Source organism: Eublepharis macularius, chromosome 19, assembly GCF_028583425.1.
Source record: "Eublepharis macularius isolate TG4126 chromosome 19, MPM_Emac_v1.0, whole genome shotgun sequence".
NCBI lineage: Eukaryota > Metazoa > Chordata > Lepidosauria > Squamata > Eublepharidae > Eublepharis > Eublepharis macularius.
The window spans coordinates 24,003,472-24,030,241 of record NC_072808.1 but is presented as its reverse complement, the minus strand read 5'-3'; the positions used below and the strand labels follow the sequence as shown (position 1 = coordinate 24,030,241).

Sequence of the window (26,770 nt, the reverse complement as noted above, 5' to 3'; positions counted from 1 at the left end):
AACAGGCTACAATTTAAGGCCAGATGGGCTCCTAAGTGGTATTGGGCATAGTCCAGCCAAAGTTTTTAAGAAGGGGAAAACGTGAACACACCTGTGTTCTCTTTGAAACCAGCAAGACTCAAAAGCGCTCAACTTTCCTTGGATTGTTCCCAACATCAGTATTTATAAAGCTTACATTTTATTCATTACCAACATACATCATAGATTATAACAAAAGCAAAAAAGATGGATCCCCACCCCAAGCAACCTACAATATTAACATCTAAAAGTGGAGAGATCTTAATGGGAGGAAAAGAGAGGGGAAATTTGGCAAGAAAGGATGAAAGTGAAGAGACAAGCTATACCCATGTCAAGCCCACATCTCTCTAAGCCCTGTCCCTGGTTGTTTTCACACGCACCCATAACATCGCGCAAAACTCATGGAGCGAAGCGTCTTCCTAGCACAATTTCCCAGCACGATCCCCTTTAATGGTGCGATGATGTCAGAAATTGCACCATTAAATGGGATTGTGCCAGGAAATCGCTCTAGGACGACGCTTTGTTCCGTGAGTTTTGTGCGATATTCTGGAGGCTTTGGCCATGTGGAGATGGCCCGTGTCTCCTTTTTGTGTAGTATTTCTGATAATTTAATTTAATTTAATTTATTACATTTGTATTCCGCCCTCCACGCTTTCGCAGGCTCAGGGTGGATAACAGAAATACAAACATCGCATACCATTTAAAACATTTAAAAACACTACATCTAATCAATTAACTTACAACTATGCAAAAATAAAAATATCATATATTTACATATAAATAATTAAAACCATCACATAATATAAATTTGATATTCCACACATCTAAAACATGATAATGGCTGTTTCCACACATCCTTATGGGGACAGCCCACTCACAGAACTTTGGCGGCTTCTCCCCAGGAATCCAGACACCTCCGTTTGCAAAACAGTTGCAGGTTGTTTCGTTTCTGTTTTTTGGCACCTTTTCTGGGTGGGAAAGTGCGGTCCCAGAAAAGGCACTGAAAAAACAGAAACCAAACAGCCTGCAACCATTTTGCAAGCAGAGAAAGCCGCCAGAGTTCCATGAGTGAGCCATCCCTATAAGGACATGCGGAAGCAGCCAATGTGTACAATAACATGATGAGGGCTAAGCAAGAGATTTGTGGAAGAGGTGAATTTAAAACTGGGATATTAAGGAAGAGGATGAGAAGGTAGCAGAGTATAGCACAGTCTCATCAGATCTTGGAAGATAAGCAGACCTGGTTCTTGGATGAGGGACCACCAAGGAGCCCCTGCAGAGGGAGGCAACGGCAAACCACCTCTGCTTCTTGCTTGCCTTGAAAGCCCCTTGCTGGGGTTGTCATCATAAGTCAGTGGATGGCACACACATACTTATTAAAGAAGAGAGGGAAACATTGGGGGAGTGGTTTCCCAGGATAAGGAAAATACATAGAGCCATTTAAGAGAACAAGAGACTTTCAAGCAGCCAGGGATATAATTATCATTTGATTTTCTAATTATTAAAAATATCTTTCCAATTATTGGAAGCTGGAAGTTCAAAGGCCATGGATATGTTTAGAGAGTAAAATATCCCTGATCAGGTTAAGTCTCCCCTGGACGTCAATGAGACTTAAAAATGTTTAATTTTTGCTGGATTAGGTCTGTTGTTATTTCTTATTTATATCGTATCATCAAAGTACATTGTGCTTTGAGGTAGAGCTGCACCAGCGTTGAGCCTCTATGAAGCCTCCATTTATTGTTGCTTTGTGAAAGAAACTTCTTTTGTAGTACGCATGCATGGAAAGCGTCACACATCTTTGCATGCATGCGGAAAGAGGGAACGGGACAGGGAGGCAAGGTCACTCAGCAGTGGTGAAGTTTGCTTCATGATCGTGATCATTTGTTTCTTCCTAACTGTAATACCTTTGGGAGCTCATTTTGTGTTTCTGGTCCTTTGGTCTGCTTCCCAGTGCTGCTAGCCCCCAGGTGCAGCCTGGAGATCTCCCAGTATTACAACTGATCTCCAGACAAAAAAGATCAGTTCCCCTGGAGAAAATGGCTGCTTTGGAGGGTGGTCGAATCTATGACATTATCCCCTGATGAGGTCTCTCTCCTCCCACCCTCCCCAGCTTCTACGACCTAATCTCCAAGAATTTCCCAACCCACAGTCGGAGCCTTGATAGCAGGCAGGTCACAAACCTCGCCCCCCTTGCTGTCACATGACTCTGCAGTGGCATGCTTGCGGTTCAGAGAGTCCTGGGTCTGCTTTACAGCATAGTTTCTTTAAAAATCACAGCTCCTTGCCTGAGGAGCTGTTAGTGTAAAGTTTGCCAGTTGGGGCAAAGCACAGGGGAATACCAAGAGAATCCGAAGTGTATAACTAAGGTCTCCTTGGGAGGTTACCTTTGCACAGTTGACAGCCGGAGTGGTTTGGAGGTTGATATTCTTTATGAGTAAGCAGTGATGGTAGACAAGGGGGAGCTTTAACATCCAGAGAAGAAACTCAAATCTCTGTCTTTAAGGTTTCAAAAGTTGGTAGGAGGTAAGTAGCTAACTGTAGGCTGGAACTGAGGGACGTTATTCAAATTGGTGCAGTTAACGGTGAGGCCGTTACCTTCACCCAGTCTTCTTCCACCAGCTGCTCCATATTGGACCAAAAAGCCAGTGAGCCATATTTATGGGCCAGGGGAGAATGTGCGCCTGCCCTGCGAGGCCTATGGGAAGCCCAAACCAGAGATGGAGTGGAGAATAAACGGGATTCCGCTGAAAAGTGAGTGAGTGAGTGAGTGGGTGGGTGGGTGAGGAATGTGGCGGGAGGGGGGGTGAGGAAACAAAGGTATCCTGGCATCTGACATCTCCTCCTGTGCCTAAACTTTCTGCTGTGTTTCAGATCTGGAGCCACACCCAAGGATGGTGCTGCAACGGGGGGCCCTGATCATCAGCCAGGTGGAGCCCAATGATACCGCTGTGATGCAGTGCTATGCCCATAATAAACATGGCAGCCTCTTGGCCAATGCCTACATCTACGTAGTCCGTGAGTGCCTCTCTTTATCTCAGATCAGAGCAGGGCTAGGCGAGGGGGGCTTCGGAGGCTGGAAGGGCAGGTGTTTGTTGGGAGTGGCAAAGGGTCCCTGCCACAGCAGGGCAATTATTCCCACTTGGCATGAGACTCTTGGAGAGATCAGTGACCCATCTGGCAGAATGGGCTGCTTATTATATACCCTGCCTCTTCTAGGTTAAGGGGGCTCACTTAAGGTGCCTTGTGAAAGACCGCCAAAATCTTGGAAACCGGAGCCATCGAGTTTGGGATGGGGGGCTGGTCCCCCCAGGGGTATTTCTGGTCCGTTCTTTGCTTTTTCAGCTTTCCTTAAAAGAGAGAGCACCTCTCCCCAATTAGTGACAACTTTTTCTGTAAGGCCATGCAGAAGCGGGTGTGAGGGGCGTGGGCCAGTGCTTCAGGCCACTCCCCCAGCTCCAAAATGGCTGGCCGTCCCTACCAGTTCTGTTGACCCATGTGCCATTTTCCCCTCACCTCATTTACCTCCAGCTTAGCAGCCGGAAGGCCTCCCTCATTTACCTCCAGGTTTGGCTTGGGGCCTCCCATGTATTGATCTCTGCATTGCCTTTTCTACTTAAGGTGATAAAAGAGAAAACGTGCAGGCACTTTTCCTTGAAGAAATAAATCTGCTCCTACCTTCTGGTGTTCTAGCCAATGAATACAAACCCAGTAGAATGATTGGCATTTGAAAGTTTTTATTACAAAGAAATGTTATTTTTCAGAAATATCTTAAATAACTTGAGCACCCCCCTTTCGCAGTTTTGCAATGACTTTCTGTGTCCCACTCAAACTGCTGAATATCCTTCGGCCTCCCCAGTGCGATATTTGAGCTGTGGGGCTGGTTCCGTGTGCTTATTGGATCTCGATGGTTGTTGTGGGTTTTCCGGGCTGTATTGCCGTGGTCTTGGCATTGTAGTTCCTGACGTTTCGCCAGCAGCTGTGGCTGGCATCTTCAGAGGTGTAGCACCAAAAGACACCAGGCTAACAAAACACCAGGCTAACAAAACACTCTGTATTCAACAATAGCCCTGCAGAGAAGATTAGCACATCAAGCACCAATCCATATGCAAAAGAACCTCCTCAGGATACAGTGAAGCCTCCCGCCATTAGCATTCCACACCCTGGGAAACTCTTACAGGATGACTCAGCTCAACCCCACCCCTCCTGAGTAGATACAAATGACCTACATCTTTTCCACACTGTGACACTGAGAGATCTCTGTCTTTTGGTGCTACACCTCTGAAGATGCCAGCCACAGCTGCTGGCGAAACGTCAGGAACTACAATGCCAAGACCACGGCAATACAGCCCGGAAAACCCACAACAACCATCGTTCTCCGGCCGTGAAAGCCTTCGACAATACATTATTGGATCTCCTCTGAAGGACTTAACAATGCCACAAGGGCCCAATCCTGTGCCACTTGAAAAGGCACAGGGGGGAACAAGAGTGCCTCAGCCCATTGTGCTCCAGGCCCAATCAAGACCCCCCCCCCGAATTTTTAAATCCCTTTAAAATGGTGGTAGCATCTATGGATTGGACCCATGGATGCTTTCCTATCTAGTTTGGCCCTGAAGTTGCCGTTTGCTTAGCTAGCGCCCTCTGCCAGACACCTGCTCAATTTGTTCCAGGCCTGCCAGCCCAGATCCTGACCCCAGACAACATAAGCTACAGTGTGGTAGAGAACCAAACCGCCTTCTTGCACTGCAAAACCTTCGGAGCACCTGGGCCTACGATGAAATGGTGAGTTCTCACTGCTATCTAGTCATCCCCCAAATGTGCCTTGGCTTGCTTTGTCCTTATATTGTACCATCTTGTGTATGTTTGTACGCACGCACACAAGTGGGAGACCCTTGCGGAGGCATCTCATCGTATCCTTCCCCCACTATGTCCTCTTTCCCTTCTCTGAAGGCCCCCATGCCCTCCCCCCTGGTCCTGCTTCCTTCTCTCCTTCCCGCCCCCAAACAATCTACCTTTATCTTCTGTCTTCAGCTTTCCCGCCTTGCCTATGCTGGCAGTCTACCCCAGGGAAGACGATGGCCCAGTTGTGCAGTGGGTCCTGCAAGGATCGGGGCTCTCTCGTTTTCTTCTGTATCCCCTCCCCAAATCATTTCCTCTTTCCCTCCCCCTGGCAACCCTCTATACCCTGACCTTTCCCTGCTTCCTTCTCTCCTTCCAGCTTATGATTTATCTGCCCCCCTGTCTTCAGCCTCTATTATTTATTTACTTCATTGGTACCCCACCTTTCTCCACGATGGGAACCCAAAAGAGCTTACATAATTCTCCTCTCCTCCACTTTATCTTCACAAGAAGTTAGGCTGAGAAAATGTAAGTGGCCCAGCGTCACCCAGTGAGCTACCATTTGCAACCGGATCTCCCAGGTCCCAGTTTGAAATGGTTACATCACACTGGCTTTAGTGGAGTGGCCACCATTGAGCAGTGGCGAGCAGTTGGGCCTGGGTGAGCCGTGCAGATCGTATGGTGTCAAGTCCCTGTGGTGGTTGCTGCAGAGCCTGTCCCCAATGAGTCCTCCTTTAAAGGCCAAATCGCCCCTGGAAAGGGCCCTGCTCTCTGCCTATGCTGTTAACTGACAGGCTGGCAGTACTGTTGCAATTGCCTAGCAGTAGCAACAGGCACTAGTTGGGTGTGTGTGTGTGTGTGTGTGTGGAGAGATTAGTTTCTTAAAGCTATAAGTGTTGCTTCAATTATTTGGGAACATTTCAACCCTGATATATTTTCTTTTTTTACATTTCAGATTTTTCTGCAAACCGGGGGCATTTTTTTTAGGTTTGCCAAAAGATCTGTCTTGTCTGTTCATGGGTGCAGTCTCTAAATTTCAGTACCCGTCCAAATTTGGCCATGTTGAGAATTAGATATATAGATAATGGTGATGATACGCAGCAGATAAATGTAGGGTTGCCAGTCTCCCGCTGGAGCAGGGGATCCCCTGCTCCCACCCTCCACCCCCCCTCCTTACCTGGCTGGCAAGGGAAGAGGTGGGGGAACGGGCCTCTCGGGCTGAATCGGGCTGCTGCGGAGTGCGGGAGCACTCCAGGGCCCTTGCACCACCCCAGCAATGCTCCCGCGCTCCACAGCGGCCCGATTCGTCCCCTGGTGGAGCACAGGAGTGCTTCCAGGGGTGGCATGTGGTCTACGTGATGACATCACTTCCTAGAAGTGACATCATTGCACGGGCTGGGAGCGCACACACGAGGGGACCAGCAAGAATAAGTTCCAGGCCTCCCACCTCCCGCCCGGAGGGTGAGGGGACCTAGGAACCCTAGATGAATGTCATTCAGCAGGTGCAGAATCGTTGTCTTTTGTAAATGGCAGTGTGTTTACTCTCTTGTTGGGAGATTGTCAGAATGTGCCATGAATGTTTAAAATACAGCCCTTCCCCCTCCCAATAATATCAGTCTCAGTTCATGAGTATGTCAAACACAAACATTCAGCGAGATGACCAAATTATAAATAACAACACAGACTTTCAATCAGTGAGACAAGCCAATGATAAATTAAATTGAAATTCTGTCCTTGCTAACTTATCATTTTATGACTTAGCCCATGTCTTTATTTCTTATATCTTCCTTGTGATTCTATAATTTCAGTGTTTTCCTCTTGTAATTGCTATATCCCTTTGTTGTTTTTGTGTTTCTGTACACTTTCTAATGCCTTTGTATGTTGGGCCAGTGCTGTCTTGACTGCCTCTTAATCAACTAAACATTTCTTCTTATTTATTATCTACATAGAACTGTCAAAATATATGGTGATTAATTCCAGAGCAACATAAAAAGATCACGGCCTTAAAATGCATACAGTCCGAACATGACATTGGAATCGGGGAGAGAGAAGGAAAGAGAGAAAAGAGAAAATAACAGTGCATAAATATGAGCAAATTTATTTATTTTTATTTATGTCATTTATAGTCCACCTTTCTCACAGAGACTCAAGGTGGATTACATAGTGTGAGATTAGTACAGTCATTATCAAAGATATTTCCATACAATGTCAAGGACATTTCAATAAACAATGCATAGGGTGAATAAATACAAGTTTACAAAGACAGAGCATTAGCAAGGATCCAATAGAGAGTTGAAGAAAGGCTGAAACAGAACGTAAGCAATTCTAGGACTGACATTAAACTACATGAAGCACAGATAGTATATAGGAGTACATATTTAAAGCAACAAATAATATGTAAGGCAACATAGTGGTGAAGTCTATGGTCCCTAACTAGTGAAGTGTAGTTTCATGTTCTAGGGCTTCATTTTGGTTATGCATATTCCGTTCTGTGCCCCACCTCTAGCCCTTTGGAGGCATTTACCTATATGTTAATTCTCCCACCCCACCCCAGGTCCACACAGTTGTGTGCAGTAAGTTCCATGCTGGGAATAATATTTATTTATTTACTTATTTTATTAAACTTGTAGCCCACCCTCCCCGCAAAGGGGCTCAGAGCATGTAACAACAGCAAGCCTTTACATATAAAAGTAAAACAACAATAAATAGATAAAAACCATCAGCGCTTTGATTCAGTAAAACTACTTCACGATGCGGCGCTCACATTGCGCGACCCAGACTTCAAATCCCGCGGGACGTTGGTGGCAAGCTGTTGAGTGGGCAATATGCCCATATACTCAGGTCCTGATGTGCAAGGAGAGGGTTCTATACCCCACATCCACCATTTTCCCAACTTGAAATGGCCGGTGGGGGGGAAGAACTATTTGCCCTCTTGGACCTATGTACTGGTGAGGTACACCTGTATTTTCCCTGTAGGGCAAATAGACGCTCCCCTAGGCTGTTTCAGGGTAGGAAAACATCATGGGGAGTAGGGAAGACATAAGCCCCACATGCGATGGTCCCAATCCAAATGGGCCTTCTCATGCCTGGGAATTAAATTCTGTGCCTGAACTTCTCAACACATATCTGATCACAAGGACCTAATGTGTAGGTCGGCTGTAGGGTAGCCGTGGTCCCCAAATGCTGCACTATTTGAGATAACCGGGACAAGCCCTCACTCACCGGAAGGAGAAAAGACTGGCCGGCCCTGCAGGCACCTCATTCAGCCACAGGGGATGTGGCATGTGGCCAGCAAACTCAGGTCATCCAAAGCTGCTAAACTTGTAGGAAGAATTCCCCCCTCTCACTTCACTTTGCCACTTCCTAACAGGAATAAGGTTCCTTTTACTGCAGCCATCAGGAGAAACCTCTCCTGGCCACTTGCTCTAATTTACACTGGCCAGAGGAGAAGCCTTGAAATTCTTGCTTGTTCCAGGCAGGACAGGTGCTGGGGGTCCAAGTAAAGTGACTCCTGTTGAGGTTTCCTTGCTGTTCCTTCCAGACATCCTGTGCCTTTAACAGCTGCATGGCATGCAGAACTTCATTACAGACATTCAGTTTGCTGGATTTATACCTGTCATGCAAATCTTAAAACCCCGTCATGTTTTTAAAAAATTGTAGAAGGTAATATTAGGCGTGATGATAGCAAGGAATTCTCTCTTCTGCACACACTCCAGCCCTTTTTTTCATAGAATCATAGGGTCGGAAGGTACCTCCAGGGTCATCTAGTCCAACCCCCTGCACAATGCAGGAAATCACAGAGTTGGAAGGGGCCATCCAGACCTTCTAGTCCAACCCCTTGCCCAATGCAGGATCAGCCTAAAGCATCTCTGACAAGTATTCATCCAGTCTCTTCTTGAAAACTGCCAGTGAAGGGGAGCTCACCACCTCCCTAGGCAGCTGATTCCACTTTTGAACTACTCTGACGGTGAAAAAGTTTTTCCTAATATCCAGCCGGTACCTTTGTACATGTAATTTAAGCCCATTGCTTTGAGTCCTACCCTCTGCTGCCAACTGGAACAGCTCCTTGCCCTCCACCAAATGACAGCCTTTCAAATATTTAAAGAGAGCAATCATGTCCCCCATCAACCTCCTCTTCTCCAAATTAAACGTTCCCAAGGCCCTCAGCCTTTCCTCGTAGGGCTCAGTCTCCAGGGCTCAGTCTTTTTCTCTGCCTCTCCAGGTTTACGGAAGACATGTACCTCGCCCTTGAAAACAACCGGACCTTTGAGTTCACAAATGGAACTCTGCAGCTGGAGCAGGTTCAGCACGAGGATGCTGGGAGCTACCGATGCCTGGCTAAGAACGATCAGAACGAAGTCTTCATCACCGCTCATCTCATCGTCAAAAGTGAGGCTTCCCAGAATGCACCTGGTCATTGAGTTATGATAACGTGAAATCACAGATAGGATAGAATTATAGGCAGAATGAAGCATGATGGGAAGTGGGTCAGAGGTTCTGAGTACTAGCTTGGTGGTAGCTGCTGCAGTGTTGGGTTTAGATCTGGGAGCCCTGTGTTCAAATCCTCATTCTGCAATGATGCTCACTAGATGACGTTTGGCCAGTCCGTCCCTCTCTGTCTCTCTCTTTCTCTCAGCCTCAACTACCTCACAGGGCTGTTATGAGTGTAAAATAGAGAAGAGAGGGCCATAGACACCACCCTGAGTTCCTTCGAGAAAGGGTGGGGTAAAAATACCCTAGACAGATGATGGTGAAAAACAGGAGTGAGAGTTTCAAGCCTTTGTCAACCTGAGCCGTAACCTCCAAAGGCAAACAGAGATAAATAGTCTCGCAAGAAGGAAGAGAGCTGGTTTTGTTTACAGAGTTCTCCCCTCCGTTGTGTCTTCACAGAACCCTGTGAGGTAGGTTAAGCGAAGAGCGAATGATTGATCTAAGAACACCCAGCATGCTTCATGGAAGAGTGGGGATTTGAACCCGGGTTTCTCAGATCCGAACCCAATGTGCCAATCCACTGGCGTTTCCTCCTGCCCCCTCATAGGTTTCAGGCACTGCGTCCGAGGTCTTTCACTTCAGCTCTCCCCTGAGCTGCTCTCCCATCATGATTTTGGGAGACAGGTCCTACTTCCTGGTCTCTTCTGCCCTCCCTTAATTCGCCCTATCCAGCTCTCTCTCTCTCTCTCTCTCTCTCTCTAGGGGTAGTGACAGAGAAACACTGGAGATCATTTTAATATGTTAAATAATTTATATGTACAGAGACTAGAAGAAAAAAGAACTGGGATTCAGCTAATCTAAGAAAAAACTCTCTAGGTATCGCTGAGGTAACTTAAAGCTAGTTAGATAGCAGCTGTAATCAGGGGTGACTGTACCATGAGGACTGTGAAGTGGCTTGTTCAGGAGAGGGGTTAGATTTTGAGGTGCCCATAAAGGCAGCAGGGTGGGACACAGGTCAGAAATCCTCTCTCACAGTTCCCAGTTCATTTCAGTGAGGAGAATATCTCAGGGCCAAGCTACACATGACAAATGACACTTGAACGGCAAGTGGATTGAGTGGAGGGCAAGTGAACAGGGAGAAATACACTTGCTGTTCAAGTGTCATTCGTCATGTGTAGCTTGGCCCTCAGTGAATGGTGTGCCTCGATAATTAATGGGCAGAGGGAACCTGCCAATGAAATGTTCCATCTTGGGCCACCAAAATGAGTTGGGCTGGCCTCAGCTGCAGTGAAAGGAGCTGCAGCACTGCCGAGAGAGGGGGGACTGTGGGGACAAAATTCCCCGGGCCCTGTTTGAGGGCCCTGAGGTGGGGCTCTCTGGCAGCCAATACAATTGCAATTCAGTGCAATTTAGCTTCTTCTCTGTCCACCTCTGCCCTTTTGGCTGTTGCTGGAGCATCGTGATTGCACACACAGAGTGAGAGCTGGGGCTCAGCTCCCACTGCCTGCCCCCATCTTGTACCTGCATAGCCAGCCAGCCTCACATGCTGGGCTGCGTACAAAGAAGGCAGCACATGCATCACACACTCGTCATCGTTCTCCTCTTTGCATCTGCCTTGCAAACCCCCCACCAGTTGTTGTTTGTGGCGTTTCCCAGTCCCTTCTCAGGAATGCTGTCTGGTAAATGGGCCCCTAGCCGAAGGAAGTGGAGGAGGGGCAGGGCAGGGTTGCCAGGTCCCCCTACCCTCTGGGTGGGAGGTGGGAGGCCTGGCACTTATATTTGTGCCCCCCTCATGCACGCACGAAGCGCATGCAATCCAGGCATCACTTCCGGGAAGTGATGCCACATGCTGCTCTTGGGAGCGCTCCCATGCTCCACAGGGGGCCGAATTGGAGTGTGGGAGTGCTGCCGGGCAGCACAAAGGGCCTTGGAGTGCTCCTGTGCTCCGCAGCAACCCAATTCAGGCCAAATTGGGCAGCTGCGGCACACAGGAGCATGCCCCAGGAGGCACGTTCCTAGCCTTTCCCCCCACTGGCCAGGTAAGCGGGGCAGGGGCTGGAGGGTGGGAGCAGGGGATCTTCCACCCCCAGCGGGGGACTGGCAGCCCTAGACAGGGGTGAGTTCTCATCTCTTGCCCCGGAGAAGACTATAATGGGGGGAAGGGCATGGCTGTGAAACCTCACAGGGTGATTCTGGAGAGGGAGAGCAGTTTCCCACCGTTGCTCAGAATGAGCCAAGGGCCATGTGTCAAAAACAGCGGGCGCTACAGATTGGGTTGCCAACTGGCCAACAAAGAGGCTTTGTTTACTCCTCTGCCATTAATGGAAGCTGGATCTACAGAAATCAGCAAGTGCAAATGCTTATTATTGGCTCTTTCCTGGACTTCAGGCTGCCGTAAAAGGCACCGTAGGAGACAGTAAGAAAAAAGTTGGCGGTGGAAGTGGGTTGTGGATGGAGCATTTGGTGCTGGCGAATGTTGCAGGTGCGGGAAAACTCCGCCACCTGGGGGCTCGGAGCCCCCGTCTCTCTCTTCCCCACGGAGGATAAGATGGACTTTTTACATGGCCCTTATTTTTCTCCATCCATTGAGCATCTTTTACGGCTTGTGTCTCACGATAGTCAATGGGGCTTATTTGCAGTGGTAATGAGTCCCACATACCATTAATTTATAGTGCACGGCAGTGTTCTAGCTAGGTTCCTTGGCTGGGGAATCTGGCTGATTCTACTTGCTTAATTTTCTTTCTAATCTTTGCTATTGTCCACATTGTTCAGTATGGGCGCTCCAAATGAGTTCTCCTGACCAAGGAGACACATCCTGGGTTGTTTTTAAAAGGCCTGCTCCTGGAGGCATGGGAAAACCAGGACTCGTTCTTTATTTTCGAGAAGAGGTACTTTGGGGGAAGAAGAAAGGTTGCCAAGCAACACACACGTGGCTGTCACAATGCCCATGTGTTTCATTTGCAAAAAATGAGATACCTGTTAGCTCTTATCATCTTCTCCCTTCTTTTCCTAAGCAAGACAGTGAGACAGACAGGGAGAGCCTGCAAGACAGACTGAGAGAAAGTAAGGAAGAATAGGGCCCAATGGAAGGGAAGCCCACCACAAGTACCTTATTGCGATGTGCACTGTGTCAATGTTAAGTAAAATCTGTTCTTTATTAATCCTGTCCCTTTTCCTTTGACATTTCTTACCTAATGAGCAATTATTATTCTATTTGCCAGTGATACCTGGTTTTGATTAGGGTCACAAGGGGGGCCCAGATGGAATCTGTGTCCGGAGGTACCTGGTGGCCCTCAGCAGGCCTGAGGAGGTGGTTGGGGAAAGGGGGGCCATGCAGGCCAATGAGAGGCATGCTGGAGAGAGACCCCTCCCCAGGTCACTGCTAGGCAGGATGAGGAAGAGAGGACACACTTCTCTGTTCTATTCCAGGAGCCACAAAGATTTTGGAGGGGCCGGCGGATGCAAACAAGATGAAAGGCACCAGTGTGACCTTTCGTTGTGAGGCGTGGTTTGATGTTTCCATACCAAAACACGGTATCAAGTGGCAACGAGAAGGACGGGACATTAAGGAGCTGAGCGACACTGACAAGTAAGTGTTGTGGGCCAGGTTGCGTGGCTCGGAAGCGTGCAACCCCACGAGGCACCTTCTGCTGCATTTGCCATGTCCGTCTGTCCCTCCCAGGTACTTCATCAGCAACACAACCCTGACAATCACCAACTTGGACTACTCTGATCAAGGAGAATACAACTGTGTGGCTTGGACATCTCTGGACTCTGTGAATAAAGGCGCCAAGCTAGTGGTGGCCGGCAAGTACCCAGAAAGGGCAATGGGAAGCAGGCTGTTTCCCTCTTGGGGCTGCTGACTCCGAACCAGTGAGAAAGTCGGAGGGATGGAAGGGGGGTGGCTGTTGCAGGTGGTAGATTTTGATGGAGAGTTGCCACTGCCAGCCTCCAGGTGAGGCCAAGACTCAATGGTAGAGTATCTACTTGGCATGCAAAAGGTCCCAGGTTCAATCCCGGGCAACTCCAGGTAAAAGGGTCAGATAGCAGGCAATGTGAAAGCTCTCCACCAGAGACCCCGGAGAGCCACTGACAATCTGAATAGACAATATTGGCCTTGATGATTCAGTAAAAGGCAGCTTCATGTGTTCCAGTGGGGCCCGGAGATCTCCCAGAATTACAGCTGAACTCCAGACTACAGAGATCCATTCCCCTGGGGAACATGGCTGCTTTGGAGGCGGGGACGGGATTCTGTGACATCACACCGTTGCTGATCTCCCTTCCCTCCCCAAATTCTGCGCTTCTCAGGCTCTGCCACCAAATCTCCAGGAATTTCCTAACAGAGAGTTGGCAGCCACAGCACATTGTCAGTTGTAGGACAGCAGGTTTTAATCAGTAGATCAAATCCTAAACTGGTTAATGGGCAGGGGATCAGTTCTAATCAAAGAGAGCAAATTCAAATAGGTGGGGCTTATTAAGGTATTTTTAAAGGCAAATTTTGTTTTGAAGTATTACTATAATAGGGAACTTAAAATATTAAATATGGCCTTTTCTTCTGAATGGAGCATTTGCTTTAATAAATCATAAGCCATTTTATACTCCTTTTAATATCTCAAAAAATGAATCTGTTTTGAGATTATGGTAACACAAAAATGTACTTTAAATATAATCAGCTAATCATGAAAAAAGGCAGCTTATTATTCGTCTAAAAATTCTTTGCTCTCTGGACAGTGCTATCTGTTGTGTGAAAAAGTAATCTTTTAATTTTTTGAACAGCTTACTTCCTTCACAATATCCTCCATACAAAACTTAATTAAAATTGCTTAATTTATCTTAAATGCATGAAATATATAAGTTATATATAAAAGAAAATTCATTTAATTTAACAGTTTAATCTTTCTTCCCATTTTCTCACCTCCACTTACATATCTACTTCTACCTTCCCTGATTCTTAAATATATAAATCAACTTTATTGGATAAAATATTCCAGCGTTTAATCTCCCATTCTGCTATGATTTCCCTACTGATTTTTTTCCAGTATTTTGCAACCACGATTTATGCTGCCATTCTTAAGTTAAATATCAGCTCAATTTCTTGCTCTATGCAAAGATTTTTCACATATTCTGATAGTATAATTTCTGGATTCAAACTTTTGCTTCTAGTATTCCTTCATCTCCACTTTGAGTCAGGTGATTTTCTCCCTTTCAGGCTTACCCGGTCCTGTGTTTGATCTGGAATTGTCGGAACAGCAGGAACGCCAAGTGAAGCTGACGTGGACGCCAGGAGACGATCACAACAGCCCTATTACAGGTAAGTAATTGCAATGAGTGCCTCGTGCCTAGAGAAGAGCGTTGCCGAGTTATCAAGCGAGAATCCTCATCTAGAAGCTGAGAATTCTTGCTATATTATCAAGACTCTTGTAGGAGGGTGTTTTGGGGTTCCTTCTGCTGCAGCCCAGACCTGGGCCATTTTCACACGTTTCGGCATAGCTCTAAACTCACGGTACGAGGGTGTCTTCAGGGCACGAATCCTGATGTCATCGTATCACAAAATGGAATCGTAGTGCTTGCACTCTGGTGGGAGAATTTGGGGGACAATGTCAAGAGAGAGAGAGAGAGAATATGAGAGAGAGAGAGAGCTGCTGTAGCACAGTTTTTAAGTGGTTCAGCTGCAAACCAGCACTCTACCGGTTCGAATCCCACTGCTGCCATGAGCTTAGTAGGTGGCCTTAGGTAAGCCACTCCTCTCAGCCCCAGCTATCCAGCTGTATTGTGGGGATAATCAGGGCTTTTTTCAGGGGGAAAGCGGGGGAACGGAGTTCCAGAACCTCTTGAAAATGGTCACATGGCTGTTGGCCCCGCCCCCTGATCGCCAGACAGAGGGGAGTTTAGATTGCCCTCCGGAGGGCAATCTAAACTCCCCTCTGTCTGGCGATCAGGGGGCGGGGCCAACAGCCATGTGACCATTTTCTCCGAGGGCAACCCTCTGAGTTCCACCACCTCTTTTCCCAGAAAAAAAGCCCTGGGGATAATAACACCGCTCTGGGTGAGCCACTAATCTGTCTAGAAGAATAGTATATAAGCACGATGATGATGATGATGAAGAAGAAGAATTGAAAGATGAAAGATATATTTGGCCAGATACAGAGCAAAAGTCACAAGCTGGCACTTCAGAAAATAGCCACATAAGAAGATAACCACATAATGCTATCTAGGTCACTTCAGTGCTGTTCAGCTAATCATAATGTATTTCAAATGAAAATACTGGGAGGGGGAGGGGAGGAATGCTTTAATGGCTCTGGAGAATGGTTAATGATTGTTTGTATCGGTGTACTTGCAAAGGGGAGAGATGAAGTGCTGGTGTTGCATAATGGAGGTTTGTTGTCTAAGGATAATAATCACACAATAATCATCTTTGGGACTCAAGCTAATTTGTTCCTTCCTGGAGAAAGTTTGCAATGCTGGAGTCCACAGAGGAGGTATAGTTAATAAGGAATTCAGCAAGGCAAAGGTTTGAGGTTAGCTGATTTTGTTTCTAAGACATTCAGATACAAAAAGCACCCACAATTAAATGGTGAGATTTCCCTGAAATATAAACACAGCAGTGATGTCTGGGAAGGGACTGGGCCCTGTGCTTCTGTGCAGGAAATTCTAGACCCTTACATGCAGTAACTTTGCAATTTTCAGCTCCCCATATGTATTTTGGTATTTAAATTTAGACTTTTTCTGACCCACGTAATAAAAGCAAGGTGGTAAATGAGATGGGGAACACCTAAAAATTTTAACAAATATTTGAAAACACAAATGTGTTCAGCTGAGAGCAAAACTGCTTATTGAGCGTGCGTTTGGTGTCAGTCTTAGATGCCATTTGTTAAATGGCCCTAATGCTACAGTTGAACTGGAATTTGAGACTAATCCCACATTTGTGAAGATGTTGTTTCATTGGGCATGTTCAGAGAACTTCCCTTCGCAGTCAAGCACCGTGGCAGCAGCACTGAGCTTCTCTCTTGCCTTTTTAACCAGTTTCTGATGAGATTCCCCTCCTCTCCCCACAGAATATTTTGTGCTCTTTGAGGAAAGCATCTTTGACCCGGGCCAGTGGCACAGTTTGACCAGCGTTCCAGGCAACCAGCCCTGGACCAAGCTCCACCTCTCACCATATGGGAAATATCGCTTCCGTGTGCAGGCTGCCAACTTCTACGGGCGTGGTAACCAAAGCACCCCCTCTGACTTTTACCAGACGAGCCCAGCAGGTAAGGAACCCGAGGGTGCTGTGGAGATACATGTCGGGGTGGGAGTGTCCTGTAGGCAGTGTTCTTTGTAGGAATAAAAAACAGTTGTTTGTGTAGCTGGGCACAGCTCAGATGGCAAGTGATGGAACACCTGAAGAAGAAATTCGGCTGCATGCATTCTGGATTTCCAAACAATATTAGGAAGTCACAAAATTGGTGCTTGGGTGCAGAATTCTGCAATGGGCAGTTTTGAGTTGTAATTTTTAAAAATGAAAATGTATCTCCCTGATGGCTGTAGAGAGGCTAAAGGGTATGTATAATGCAGGATTTTAGGTCATCTGTGGTATGAGATATAACTGTCTTGCATACCTTGTTGTCCCCTTTCTGACTAGCAGAAACAGAAGAAAACTGTGGAGAGTTGGGAAATACACACAGATGTTTTTAAAAACTGGATTACGTTTAATGCTGTTCACAGAACTCAGCTTTTGTGGACAAAGAAGCCGAGTTACCCAGGTGTCAAATTTTGAGTTGAGTTTCAGATCCAGAGACCCAGTTTAGTCATAACCTTTGTGAGTGCTCTATTAAATATTGCGGAGGGTTGTAGAATAACCTCATGACATACGAAAATGCCGTTTCCCAACCTCTGTCTTAGAGGCAATGTGGGCTCTTGATAGCAACCGGGAAGAAAGCCAACTTAACTCTGTTCTCTTGTTCTCTAGCCCCTGACCTGAATCCATCTGGAGTCAAAGGGGAAGGAAATGAGACCAGTAATATGATCATTACCTGGAAGGTAAAAATAATATAAATATTCTTGCACCACTGGCATTGGTCTGCCTCTTCTCACAACAGCAGTGCCATTGTTGGGGGGGGCATGGCTCAGTGGGAGAGTGCCCACCTGGCATGCATAAGTTCCCAGTTTCAATCCTCGGCATTTCCAGTTAAGAAGTTCAGGTTGGTAGGTGATGCGAAAGGCCTCTGCCCAAGACCATGAGAGCTGCTGCCGCTCAGAGTAGAGAATATGGAACTTGATAAACTTGACTCACTATAAAGCATCTTCATGCACCTATGAGAAGTGAGAGTTGACTGTCATCATGTTGATTGGCTGCTAGATTTATTTGTTTAGTTTATTTAGATTATTTTATATTTCACCTTTTACCCTGAGATTCAAGGCAGGTTACATAAAGCAAAACAAAATGTCCTGAAGCAAAATTCTGAAGTGAATCTGAAGTTTTCTGCTTGGGCGTTTTTGGAGCCTAGTTGAGTGGCTAACGGTAAAGCACAGAAATAACGATTTGCTATGCTCTAGGATTCCACGCTCTATTGTTTTACCCTAGAGTTCTGATGGATCCCTATGGTGTTGCCCAGGACTTTTTTTCTGGGAAACAAGGTGGTGGAACTCAGTGGTCAGGACTGCACAATGATGTCACTTTGGGTCAGCTGAAACAAGGAGGGAGTTTTTTAAAGTTTAAATTGCCCTCGGTGAAAATAGTCACATGGCCGGTGGCCCCGCCCCCTGATCTCCAGACAGAGGGGAGTTTAGATTGCTCTCCATGCTGCTCCAGCGGCACAGAGGGCAATCTAAACTCCCCTCCGTCTGGAGATCAGGGGGCGGGGCCACTGGCCATGTGACTATTTTCAAGAGGTACTGGAACTCCGTTCCACCGCGTTCCCACTGAAAAAAAGCCCTGGCGTTGCCCCAACATGATAATGTCACTTCCACATTCACACAGAAAGTGACATCATGGTCTTGGAGTGATGCCAGTCCAGCCCCCATTTTCCGCCTCTGCTCTACCAAATGGTGGCAGGAAAAGGAGGCTGCTGGGGCAGGAGACTTGGTAGCCCAAGTCTTTGGCTTTGTTCTTGTTCAAGAAAGTACATCTCTGCATCTCACCTATTGCCAGGACTACCTCTGTTCACTGTAAGGTATTGAGACTTGCCACTTAAATATGTGAAACTTGTCTTTTTACTCCTGTGACTATACTCATCTTCCGTCTCAAATGTTTGGGCTTCAAAGGCCTCACTACTTGAGATGTTTTAAACTGGTGATACCAGAGACTGAACCTGCAACTCTTTGACCCTAGCAAAGGTAACGACCTGTTATGAGCATATGAAATAGCCGTATTTTGAATTAAAATTATTGGGTCTTCCACTCTAACTGGCAATAGGGTCTCCAGCAAAGAGATTCATTTCATTAGATTTTTTAAAAACTGGAAATGTGAGAAATTGCAATGGGGTTCTCTGCATGCGAAACTTGTAGTCAGCCATGGGGCTGTATGCCCGGCATTGTATAGTCTGGAATAATACATTATTGTGCATCACACACATTGTGTATTATCTTGTGTATCCAGTTGCTCATTTTATGTCACTGGTCTGGTGGTCATATTTTCAAAATTGCTGCCTGTTTTGAGATAATTTTTATGAAAGCATTTTTTTTTGTACTGGGAGTAACAAAATCAGAGGATATTCACAGCATCCCTGAACTTGATCTGTTTAAGTGCAGAATAGTTTACTTATTTCTTTATTTAGAATATTTATATGCCCACCTTTCTCCTGAGCAGGTAAAAGCAACATAGAACTATTTGATAAATCAAGCATTAAAACAGCAGACATAAAAACATTAAAAACCAATCTAAAAACACTTTATGCTCCCACCGGTAGCCTGCCCCCCCTCCAAAGCCTGTAGAATCAGTCTGTTTTGCAGCCTGGCCAGAAAGCCAGGAGGGTAGGAACCCCATCCCCCCCCCCAACCTCTTGCTTGAGTCTAGACTGTTGCCAAACATGCCTTAGACAAAGGGGATACTGGCAGTAGACCAGGCTGGGAAGAATAAAGCTGCAACATGGGAATACATGGAGAGGTGGTCTTAATAATTACAGTGACCTTTCTCATATGGTTCCATTGGTTTCATCGCACAAGAACTGTAAACGTCAATTCCCATGCCGTATCTTGTGCGAGACAAGCCCCTTACAGCAAAAGTTGAGAGAGTGGGGGGGGGGGAATCCTCTGCTCCCAGCCGCTGTCTCCTGCCACCACTCACCTGGCTGCTGAGGGAGGAAGCTCGGAGAATGGGCTCAGGAGCTCCAGAACTTCTGAGCTCTGGAGCTCTTCCAAGGAAGAGCTCTGGAGTGCGTGACGTAAGTCCCCTCCATACACCCCCCATGACCTCCCATCCCCCAAGTCGAGCTCCAGGGGACCTGGCAACCGTATGAGAAAGAATTGTCTGTTAATAATAGTTTTATTGTTAGTTTATTGTTATTAATAACAGAAAGTATTTGTATAGCACTCTTAGAGGGTTCAAAGTGCTTCTCGGTAACCCTGTAAGGCAGATTAATATTATTATTATCCCCATATTTAGTACAGCAGGGCTGAATCTGTGCAAGGGTTCACAGCTGAGATCCTGCCTCCTGATGGTGTCGTTAACAGCTTTAGGGCTGCAAACTGATGCTTCCACTCCGGTGGGAGAATCTGGGGGACGATGTCAAGCAATTCAGGGTTGTGCCAGTGGGTAAAGTCACTTCTGCTGCAAAACTGGAAGCGACATCATCGCATCAGGGCAAACCTCTAGGATTCATTTTCATCTCCCTACTTCAACAACATCACTTCCAGATGTGTGACACCACACATTGGTTTGACCCAAATCCTCTCCCTTCCCTCTGCCACCCTGTAAAGCAGTGGCAGGGGACAAGGGTTCAAGGCTGGGAGGTTTCCTGCTTTGGGGGAGACCTGGCTGCTAGTCTAAATGGATGTAACCATGTGTCTGGTGTTTTTAGCTTACTTAGGGCCAAACTACTCATTCGGGTTTCTAGCTGGTTGTGTCCAGGACGGTTCCCTGCAGTCCCACGACATCACCACCAGGGGAGGAAGGGCTGTTTTGCCGCGCCAGAACTGTGCTGGAGGGAGGTTTTCCTTTGTTTTTGCTGCTCCACATAGAATGTTCTGTGCACATGGGATAGCGAAAATGGGGAAATAATTTCCTCCCAGCGCTGGTTCTGCATGGGAAAATGGTTGGCCGGGGGATCAGGACCGCTATCCCTGCAGTGGCATTCTGAACCCCTTTGGGCTCTTCTTGATTTCTGGAAAACGATTCCCCGCAGGTGCTGTGGGGAACCTGAGTTGGGTCCAGGGAACCTGAATATGTCGTTTGGCCCTGACTAAGGTTGCTTCCAGACAGGGGCACAAGAACACGCCCCTCCATGGTGGCAGCAGAAAATGGTGCAGGGATAGGCAGGAATGGTGTTCATAGTCCACATTTCGGCACCACCGTCATCTGCAAATGACAACAGTGTTCGCTGTGCCTGGGATGGGGAATGTGTGTTGTATTGACCCAGAGACTCTCATCCCCCATCCCTGACAGATCTCCTGGCCACTCAGGTCCCCTAGGAGTCTCTAAGAGCTCTGGTTGTTTGTTTTGAAGCACCCCGGCTTCCTGGGTTCCTTTGAGTGTATGTACCTCCTTAGCAAGCAACAGTGGACACAGGCTGGTAAAATATATTATTGGAGTTTATTAAGAAAGAACATAGGAGCGTGTGCAAGGCAGAAACTGTTCTTAGAAAGCATTTAGGCAAGGCAGAACACAAATAACAGGTTGCTAATCTAAATGTGTTCTAACTGGCTAAAATACTACTTGCTGGATGACTAACTAAACATTCTCTGAGTTGGTTCCAAAGCCGGCAGATCTTACTATCTGCACTGTAGGCACCCCTGGAGATGGCATGGAGCTGAGGAGCTCTCCTTCACACAGCAGATAGTTGACAGTGGCTGTAAGGTAGCAAGGCTGGTCCAAACTGGTAAACTGCCTAGAAACAAAAAGGCTTCTTGAAATCTGGAGGGGGCACCAGCCCACTCAAGGATCCAATCAGGGCTTATTTCCTAATTGGATATCACAGCCCTGTGAAAGTTTAGGGAGTATGGCTAGCGCTGAGATCAGCACCAAGCACTGGCTTTCCCAAGGCCACTCTATCAGGAGAAGAAAGCAGCCCAGGGGCAGCTAATTAACAGAACTGGTACCTTTACCAGCAAACAGACGTAGTAAGATTTCTTGCAAGACATGGAGCCTGAACCAAAGTTTTACCCAGTATTAGATGGAACAAGGCCTGCTCCTTCCTTACACGTGCACACCTCCAGAATTTGAGGCCATGGCCCAGGACTCCAGTTCCTTTAAGATATATGAGGCTGGGGGCGGGGGGGGGGGAGAGAGACTTCTCTGTGGCCTCTAGGAGGGACACCCTTAAGTTTTTGAAATCAATCATTAGAAGCAAACAGAAGCAAACAGAGGGTGATTCCGCATGAATGGTTTTCCCTGCTTCAGCTTCTAAATGACCTCGATTTTTTCTTGTGTTTCCACACGTGGGAAGGCAATCCTAGCAGCAGATTCGAAGTCACTGCACGTTTTGTCAGTTTTTTTCCCATCCTGCTTTCCCCCGACTTATTTGTCCATGCGCAGCAGATTAGGGATTTTAATCATGCGGAATTCTTTATCCGATGTTCTCCCCACCCTTGCCCTTTTATCTCGCCCTTCGAATCAACTTAATTTGATTGGCCAATCATGTTTTCTAAGCTCTACCCTTTCCCTTCCCCTCTCTTTTTTTAAAAAAAAAAATGTAAAAAAAACGTTGCAACGTTTCTACAAATCTATGCAGAAACATATCCTGTGTCACATGACAACAGCTGACCAATAATGGGTCCATTTTACAACACGCCAAATTTGTTACTTGTTGCCCGCTGACAGCTGACAGCTTCTGAGGTAGAGTGAAAGTGTGATGGAGGGACTTCAGCGTTCAACTAGTGGTCTAGGCATTTCATGGAGGGAGAAAGAGACCGTCCTCAACACAACACCGATCACTAAACCACACCGCTCACGAAGAAAGCGGGAAAGATAGACGCGGGGTCATTGGTAACAATTTTCCCTCCAAATGTCAATAGCCAATACTCTTCCACGATATCGGCGGGAAGTGCTCTGGCCTATCCAATATGTTTATTTGATGCAACGTTTATGCGTAGCAACGTTTTTTTGTGAGAATTTTTTTTCTAATGTGTTGGTTTGATGCAACGTTTATGTGTAGCAATGTTTTTTTGGGGGGGGAATTTAAAAAAATGAAGACGTGAATCATTCGACACTTCCCCCGGAAAAAGCGATGAGGAATCGATTTTTATCCTGTCAAAAATTCCACATGATGGACTTTGAGCCGATGAAATTTGCGAAACAAAAGCCTAATGTGGAATCGGGGAGAAGTGGATTCGTAGGACTCCACCGCGGCATGACTGCTTAGAAAGTCCGATCAAAATTGATCATGCGGAATCCCCCGTTGCCTGGTGCGCATGTGAATGGGTGTATTTGGGCCAAAATCAGGAATGCGGCACCGTGGAGTCACACCTCTGCTCTGGTGCCTGTCAGTCTGCGTCTTCATTGATTCAGAGCACAAAAGGCCAGTCACAGCATGGGGTGTGACTCACACAATGAGCAACACGGCTCCACGGGATGTCACCTGCTGAGTGAAACCAAACCTCCTTTAAAGTCTGGAAAAGGTTCATGACCAAGGGCATTTATTTATTAATGTTTGTTATGCATGGGGTGAGGGTTATGACCGTCTTCCAAAAAGTCAAAGTGATGTACAAGCAAAACCCACAAATCCTCATAAAAATCACATGTGAAATTGCAGGCAAGCAAACAGAACAAAAATATAGTAACCTCCTATCATAATAACTAGCCATCGTTTAGCTCACCTCAAATAGAATGAAAATATTCCGTCTCATTGATGTAAATGATGACCAAAGCGCTTCCCCTACATTTGCGCAGCAAACCTTACAATAACTCTGTAAAGTAGCCAGGATTTTTATTGACTTGAGTGGGTGGAGACGGGGGGAGATGCACTGAGTGTGAGAAATAATGGCCTGGAGTAAGATGGACCAGTTCAACCGTGTGAGTTCTTGGCTAGGCTGAGATTTGACCCAGGGCTTACCAGAAAACGGGCACTTTTAAAGGCTGATAAGTTTTTATTCCAAGCCCAGATGAGGCAGCCAGACCTCCAGAGAGCGTGCCATGGTGGGAAGCCCAGGCTGGTATCAGGAGTGGAGCAGGGGACAATGCCCGCCCCCTGCCATCACCTAGCTGGGATCAGAAGCAGAGCAAGTGGCAACGGCTGCCACTTCACCCAGCTGGGATCAGGAGTGGAGCAGGTGGCAATGCCCATTCCCCACCATCCAGCTGGAATTAGAAGCAGAGCAGGTGGCAATGCCCCACCACCACCTTCACCAAGGTGGAATCAGAATTGGAGCAGGTGGCAATGCTCTTCCTCTGCCTTCACCCAGGTGGAATCAGAAGCGGAGCAGGTGGCAATGCCCCCCCACCGCCTTCACCCAGCTGGGATCAGATGCAGAGCAGGAGTTAATGCCCTCCCCCCTTCACCCTACTGGGATCAAGTGCATAGCAGGTGGCAGTGCCCGCCTGGCACCTTCACCTGGCAGGGATCGGGTGCAAAGCAGAAGGCAATGCCTGCCCCCCCTTCACCTGGCTGGGATTGGTCACAGAGGAGGAGGCAATGCCCGCCTACCCACTCTCCCCTTTCTAGAGCCCGTTGTATTTTTTCCCTCAACGGGCTTTGTTGCTAGTAATATTATAAAGTTGTGATGTCATTGTTGCTGCATTGTGTTAGTTTCCCCACCTGTGCTGGCCTCTGCCTCCCCGCTCTGGGTCAGTCCAGGTGGAGCTCTCTGGTGTGGACCCTGAGAGGGAGGGAGTCACAAATCCTAAACAAAAATGTCCATTTGGAGAGGATGAATATCATGTCTCAGGTTTTGTTTTTAAAAAGAAGCATCATGATGCTATAATGTCATTATGCTCAGTGGAGCCCCAAGGGGCCACTTCAGGTCACAAAAATAATATGTGGGTGAGGCTTAAGCTTAGAGCTGCCTGTTGCCCACCATCAGTGGGCAAGCTCCCACCTCTGCCTGTTCTCACCCACTCTCGGGCAATTGAGTGGTGGGAGGAAACAGAGGGGGATAACATCAAGGATGCGGTGGCATAATTTCCAGCCCCCGTGTCTGTGATGCTCTAGCAATCCCCCCAATCTCAGTGGCCTTTATGGTTGAGATTTGGGGAATTCCTAAAGCTTCGCTAATGCGCTGACATCACACTCAGGCAATTACCTGGAAGTGACATTGGTGCATCAGCAACACCATCCCCACATTGTGCCCCATGTTGCTAGCACAGAGCTGGAAGCGTTACTTAAGCCCAATCTCCCTGAATAGCAACAGCAACAGTGTGCTTATATGTTGCCCTTCTAGACAGATTAGTGCCCACTCAGGTGAGTGAACAAAGTCAGTGTTGTTGTTATCCCCACAGTGCAGCTGGGGAGATGGACAGAGAGCCAAGCTACAAGTGACAAAGGACACTTGCCTGGCAAGTGAACAGACTCACGTGTATTCCTCCCTGTTCACTTGCCAGTCACTTGCTCTCCGCTTGATCAAGTGGAGTGCAAGTGAACGGCAAGTGAACAGGGAGGAATACATGTGAGAGCCAAGCTACAAGTGACGCCTGACGCAGGTTGGACACTTGTTAGCTTCCCTCAAGTTTTGATGGGAAATGTAGACATCCTGGTCTTGCAGCTGTAATGGAGAGCCAAGCTGTAAAACCAGGACACCTACATTTCCCATCAAAACTTGAGGTAAGCTGACCAGTGTCCAACCTGTGTCAGGCGAAGTGTCCTTCGTCCCTTGTAGCTTGGCTCTGAGAGAGATGGGCTTCCCCAAGGCCACCTGCTGAGTGTCATGTATACCTTAGGCATCTTTACCTTTAGGTTAGGAGGAGGGGGATGGGTAGTCAGTAGATGCTCTTTCCTTTCTGTCTTATCTCTGTGTGGGGGGAGCTGGAGCTACAAGGCGCCTGGGAACTGCTTCGAAAACCTTGAAGCCTGGAATCTTTCCTCCTGCGAACCTTTCCCGCTCAGAGCGCTGCGCCAAAGTTAATGGACCCTTGTTCGAAAAGGGGGAAGAGGGAAAGAAGCTTATCATTGATCCTGTGTTGTGCTTGGCGGGCATTCCTGTCCATTTCTCTACCGTTCTCTGATGGTGAAACTTTCTCGATAAAGAACCTTCACCCATATAGCCCGGGCTGATGGAGTAGAATGTCTGGGGAAGGCAACTGGCAGAGTGTGACACTGAGCTCATGGCGGTAGAGGGATTCGAGTCAACAGAGTGCCGCTGACTCACAGACCAGCCCCTTAACCACATTGCTGCGGCCTGATCCCGAGCTGAATTGGCCCTGTGTGCCTGGAGTTGAGATCCTGGTGGGGAACTTAAAACACGGGTCTGGTCAAAAGCCCTCTTGGCAGATCCAGGGGCAGCCTAAGGATTTTGTAACGTGCACTTAGGCCCCTGTAGAGTGTTGAGAACTGGCCCCTTTGCTGATGCGCTATCAAGTCAGGCAGTGTGTCACTGTTGTGTTTATGTTGTGGCTACGGGTCTATCTGCGCCACTTGCATCTTTTTTAATAGTTTTTATTGAATTCAAATACAGAAGATAAAGATTGTAGTTTGTCATTTACAGAAAATTCTAGATTAAAATACTGTACAATAAAAAGTAATAAATTATAACAATTGCTTGTGTCAGAAGGCAAATGAATTCTATGATACACACCAACATGCATAAAAACACTTCACATTAGTAAAGAAACATAAAAGTAATTTACACATATGTATGTAAATAAAACTGTTTTAAGCCTGGATGGGGTCTATTAATTTCAAGATAATCAAGGAAGGGAAGCCACTTTTCTAAAAAATTGGTGGTTCTTGGGAAGTGCTCCATCTGAAGGATTTTGTCATGTAATTTCTCTGAAATGCAGTGATCCCAGATTTTCATATACCAACTATTGGTTGAAGGGTTGGTGTTTGACTTCCAAAGTCCAGCAATTGTACTCTTAGTGGCCACTAGCAGAGTTTCAATAAGATCTGTCCTTATTGCTGGTATACTAACTTGACAGTTGTCCCAAAGATTTAAAAAAATGAGTTCTGGCAACAATGGAATATGGAAGTTTGTGATTTGGTGTATTTCTTTAAGAACCTCCTTCAAGAATTTTCTATATATTTACATTTCCACCAACAGTGATCAAAACTACCTATTTCACCACAATTTTTCCAGCAGTTTGGGGACTGTGCAGACGAGAACTGAGAAAGTTTTGGGGGGGGGTTAGATACCATCTATTTATTATCTTGTAAGTTTGTATCTTAGTGACGATTGTTTTGGAATTATATATATTGGA

General features: G+C 46.8%; 1 protein-coding gene across 1 annotated transcript in view; it reads left to right on the top strand.

The window, feature by feature from the left end:
- L1CAM (L1 cell adhesion molecule) overlaps window positions 1-26,770 on the top strand; it is a 97,863-nt gene that overhangs the window by 29,842 nt on the left and 41,251 nt on the right. Inside the window, exons 8-16 of the mRNA XM_055003450.1 lie at window positions 2,638-2,769; window positions 2,890-3,033; window positions 4,686-4,797; window positions 9,077-9,243; window positions 12,715-12,874; window positions 12,968-13,092; window positions 14,495-14,596; window positions 16,341-16,538; window positions 17,237-17,307. Of these exons, the coding sequence (XP_054859425.1) occupies window positions 2,638-2,769; window positions 2,890-3,033; window positions 4,686-4,797; window positions 9,077-9,243; window positions 12,715-12,874; window positions 12,968-13,092; window positions 14,495-14,596; window positions 16,341-16,538; window positions 17,237-17,307 (1,211 nt within the window). The remainder of the gene's footprint in view (window positions 1-2,637; window positions 2,770-2,889; window positions 3,034-4,685; window positions 4,798-9,076; window positions 9,244-12,714; window positions 12,875-12,967; window positions 13,093-14,494; window positions 14,597-16,340; window positions 16,539-17,236; window positions 17,308-26,770) is intronic.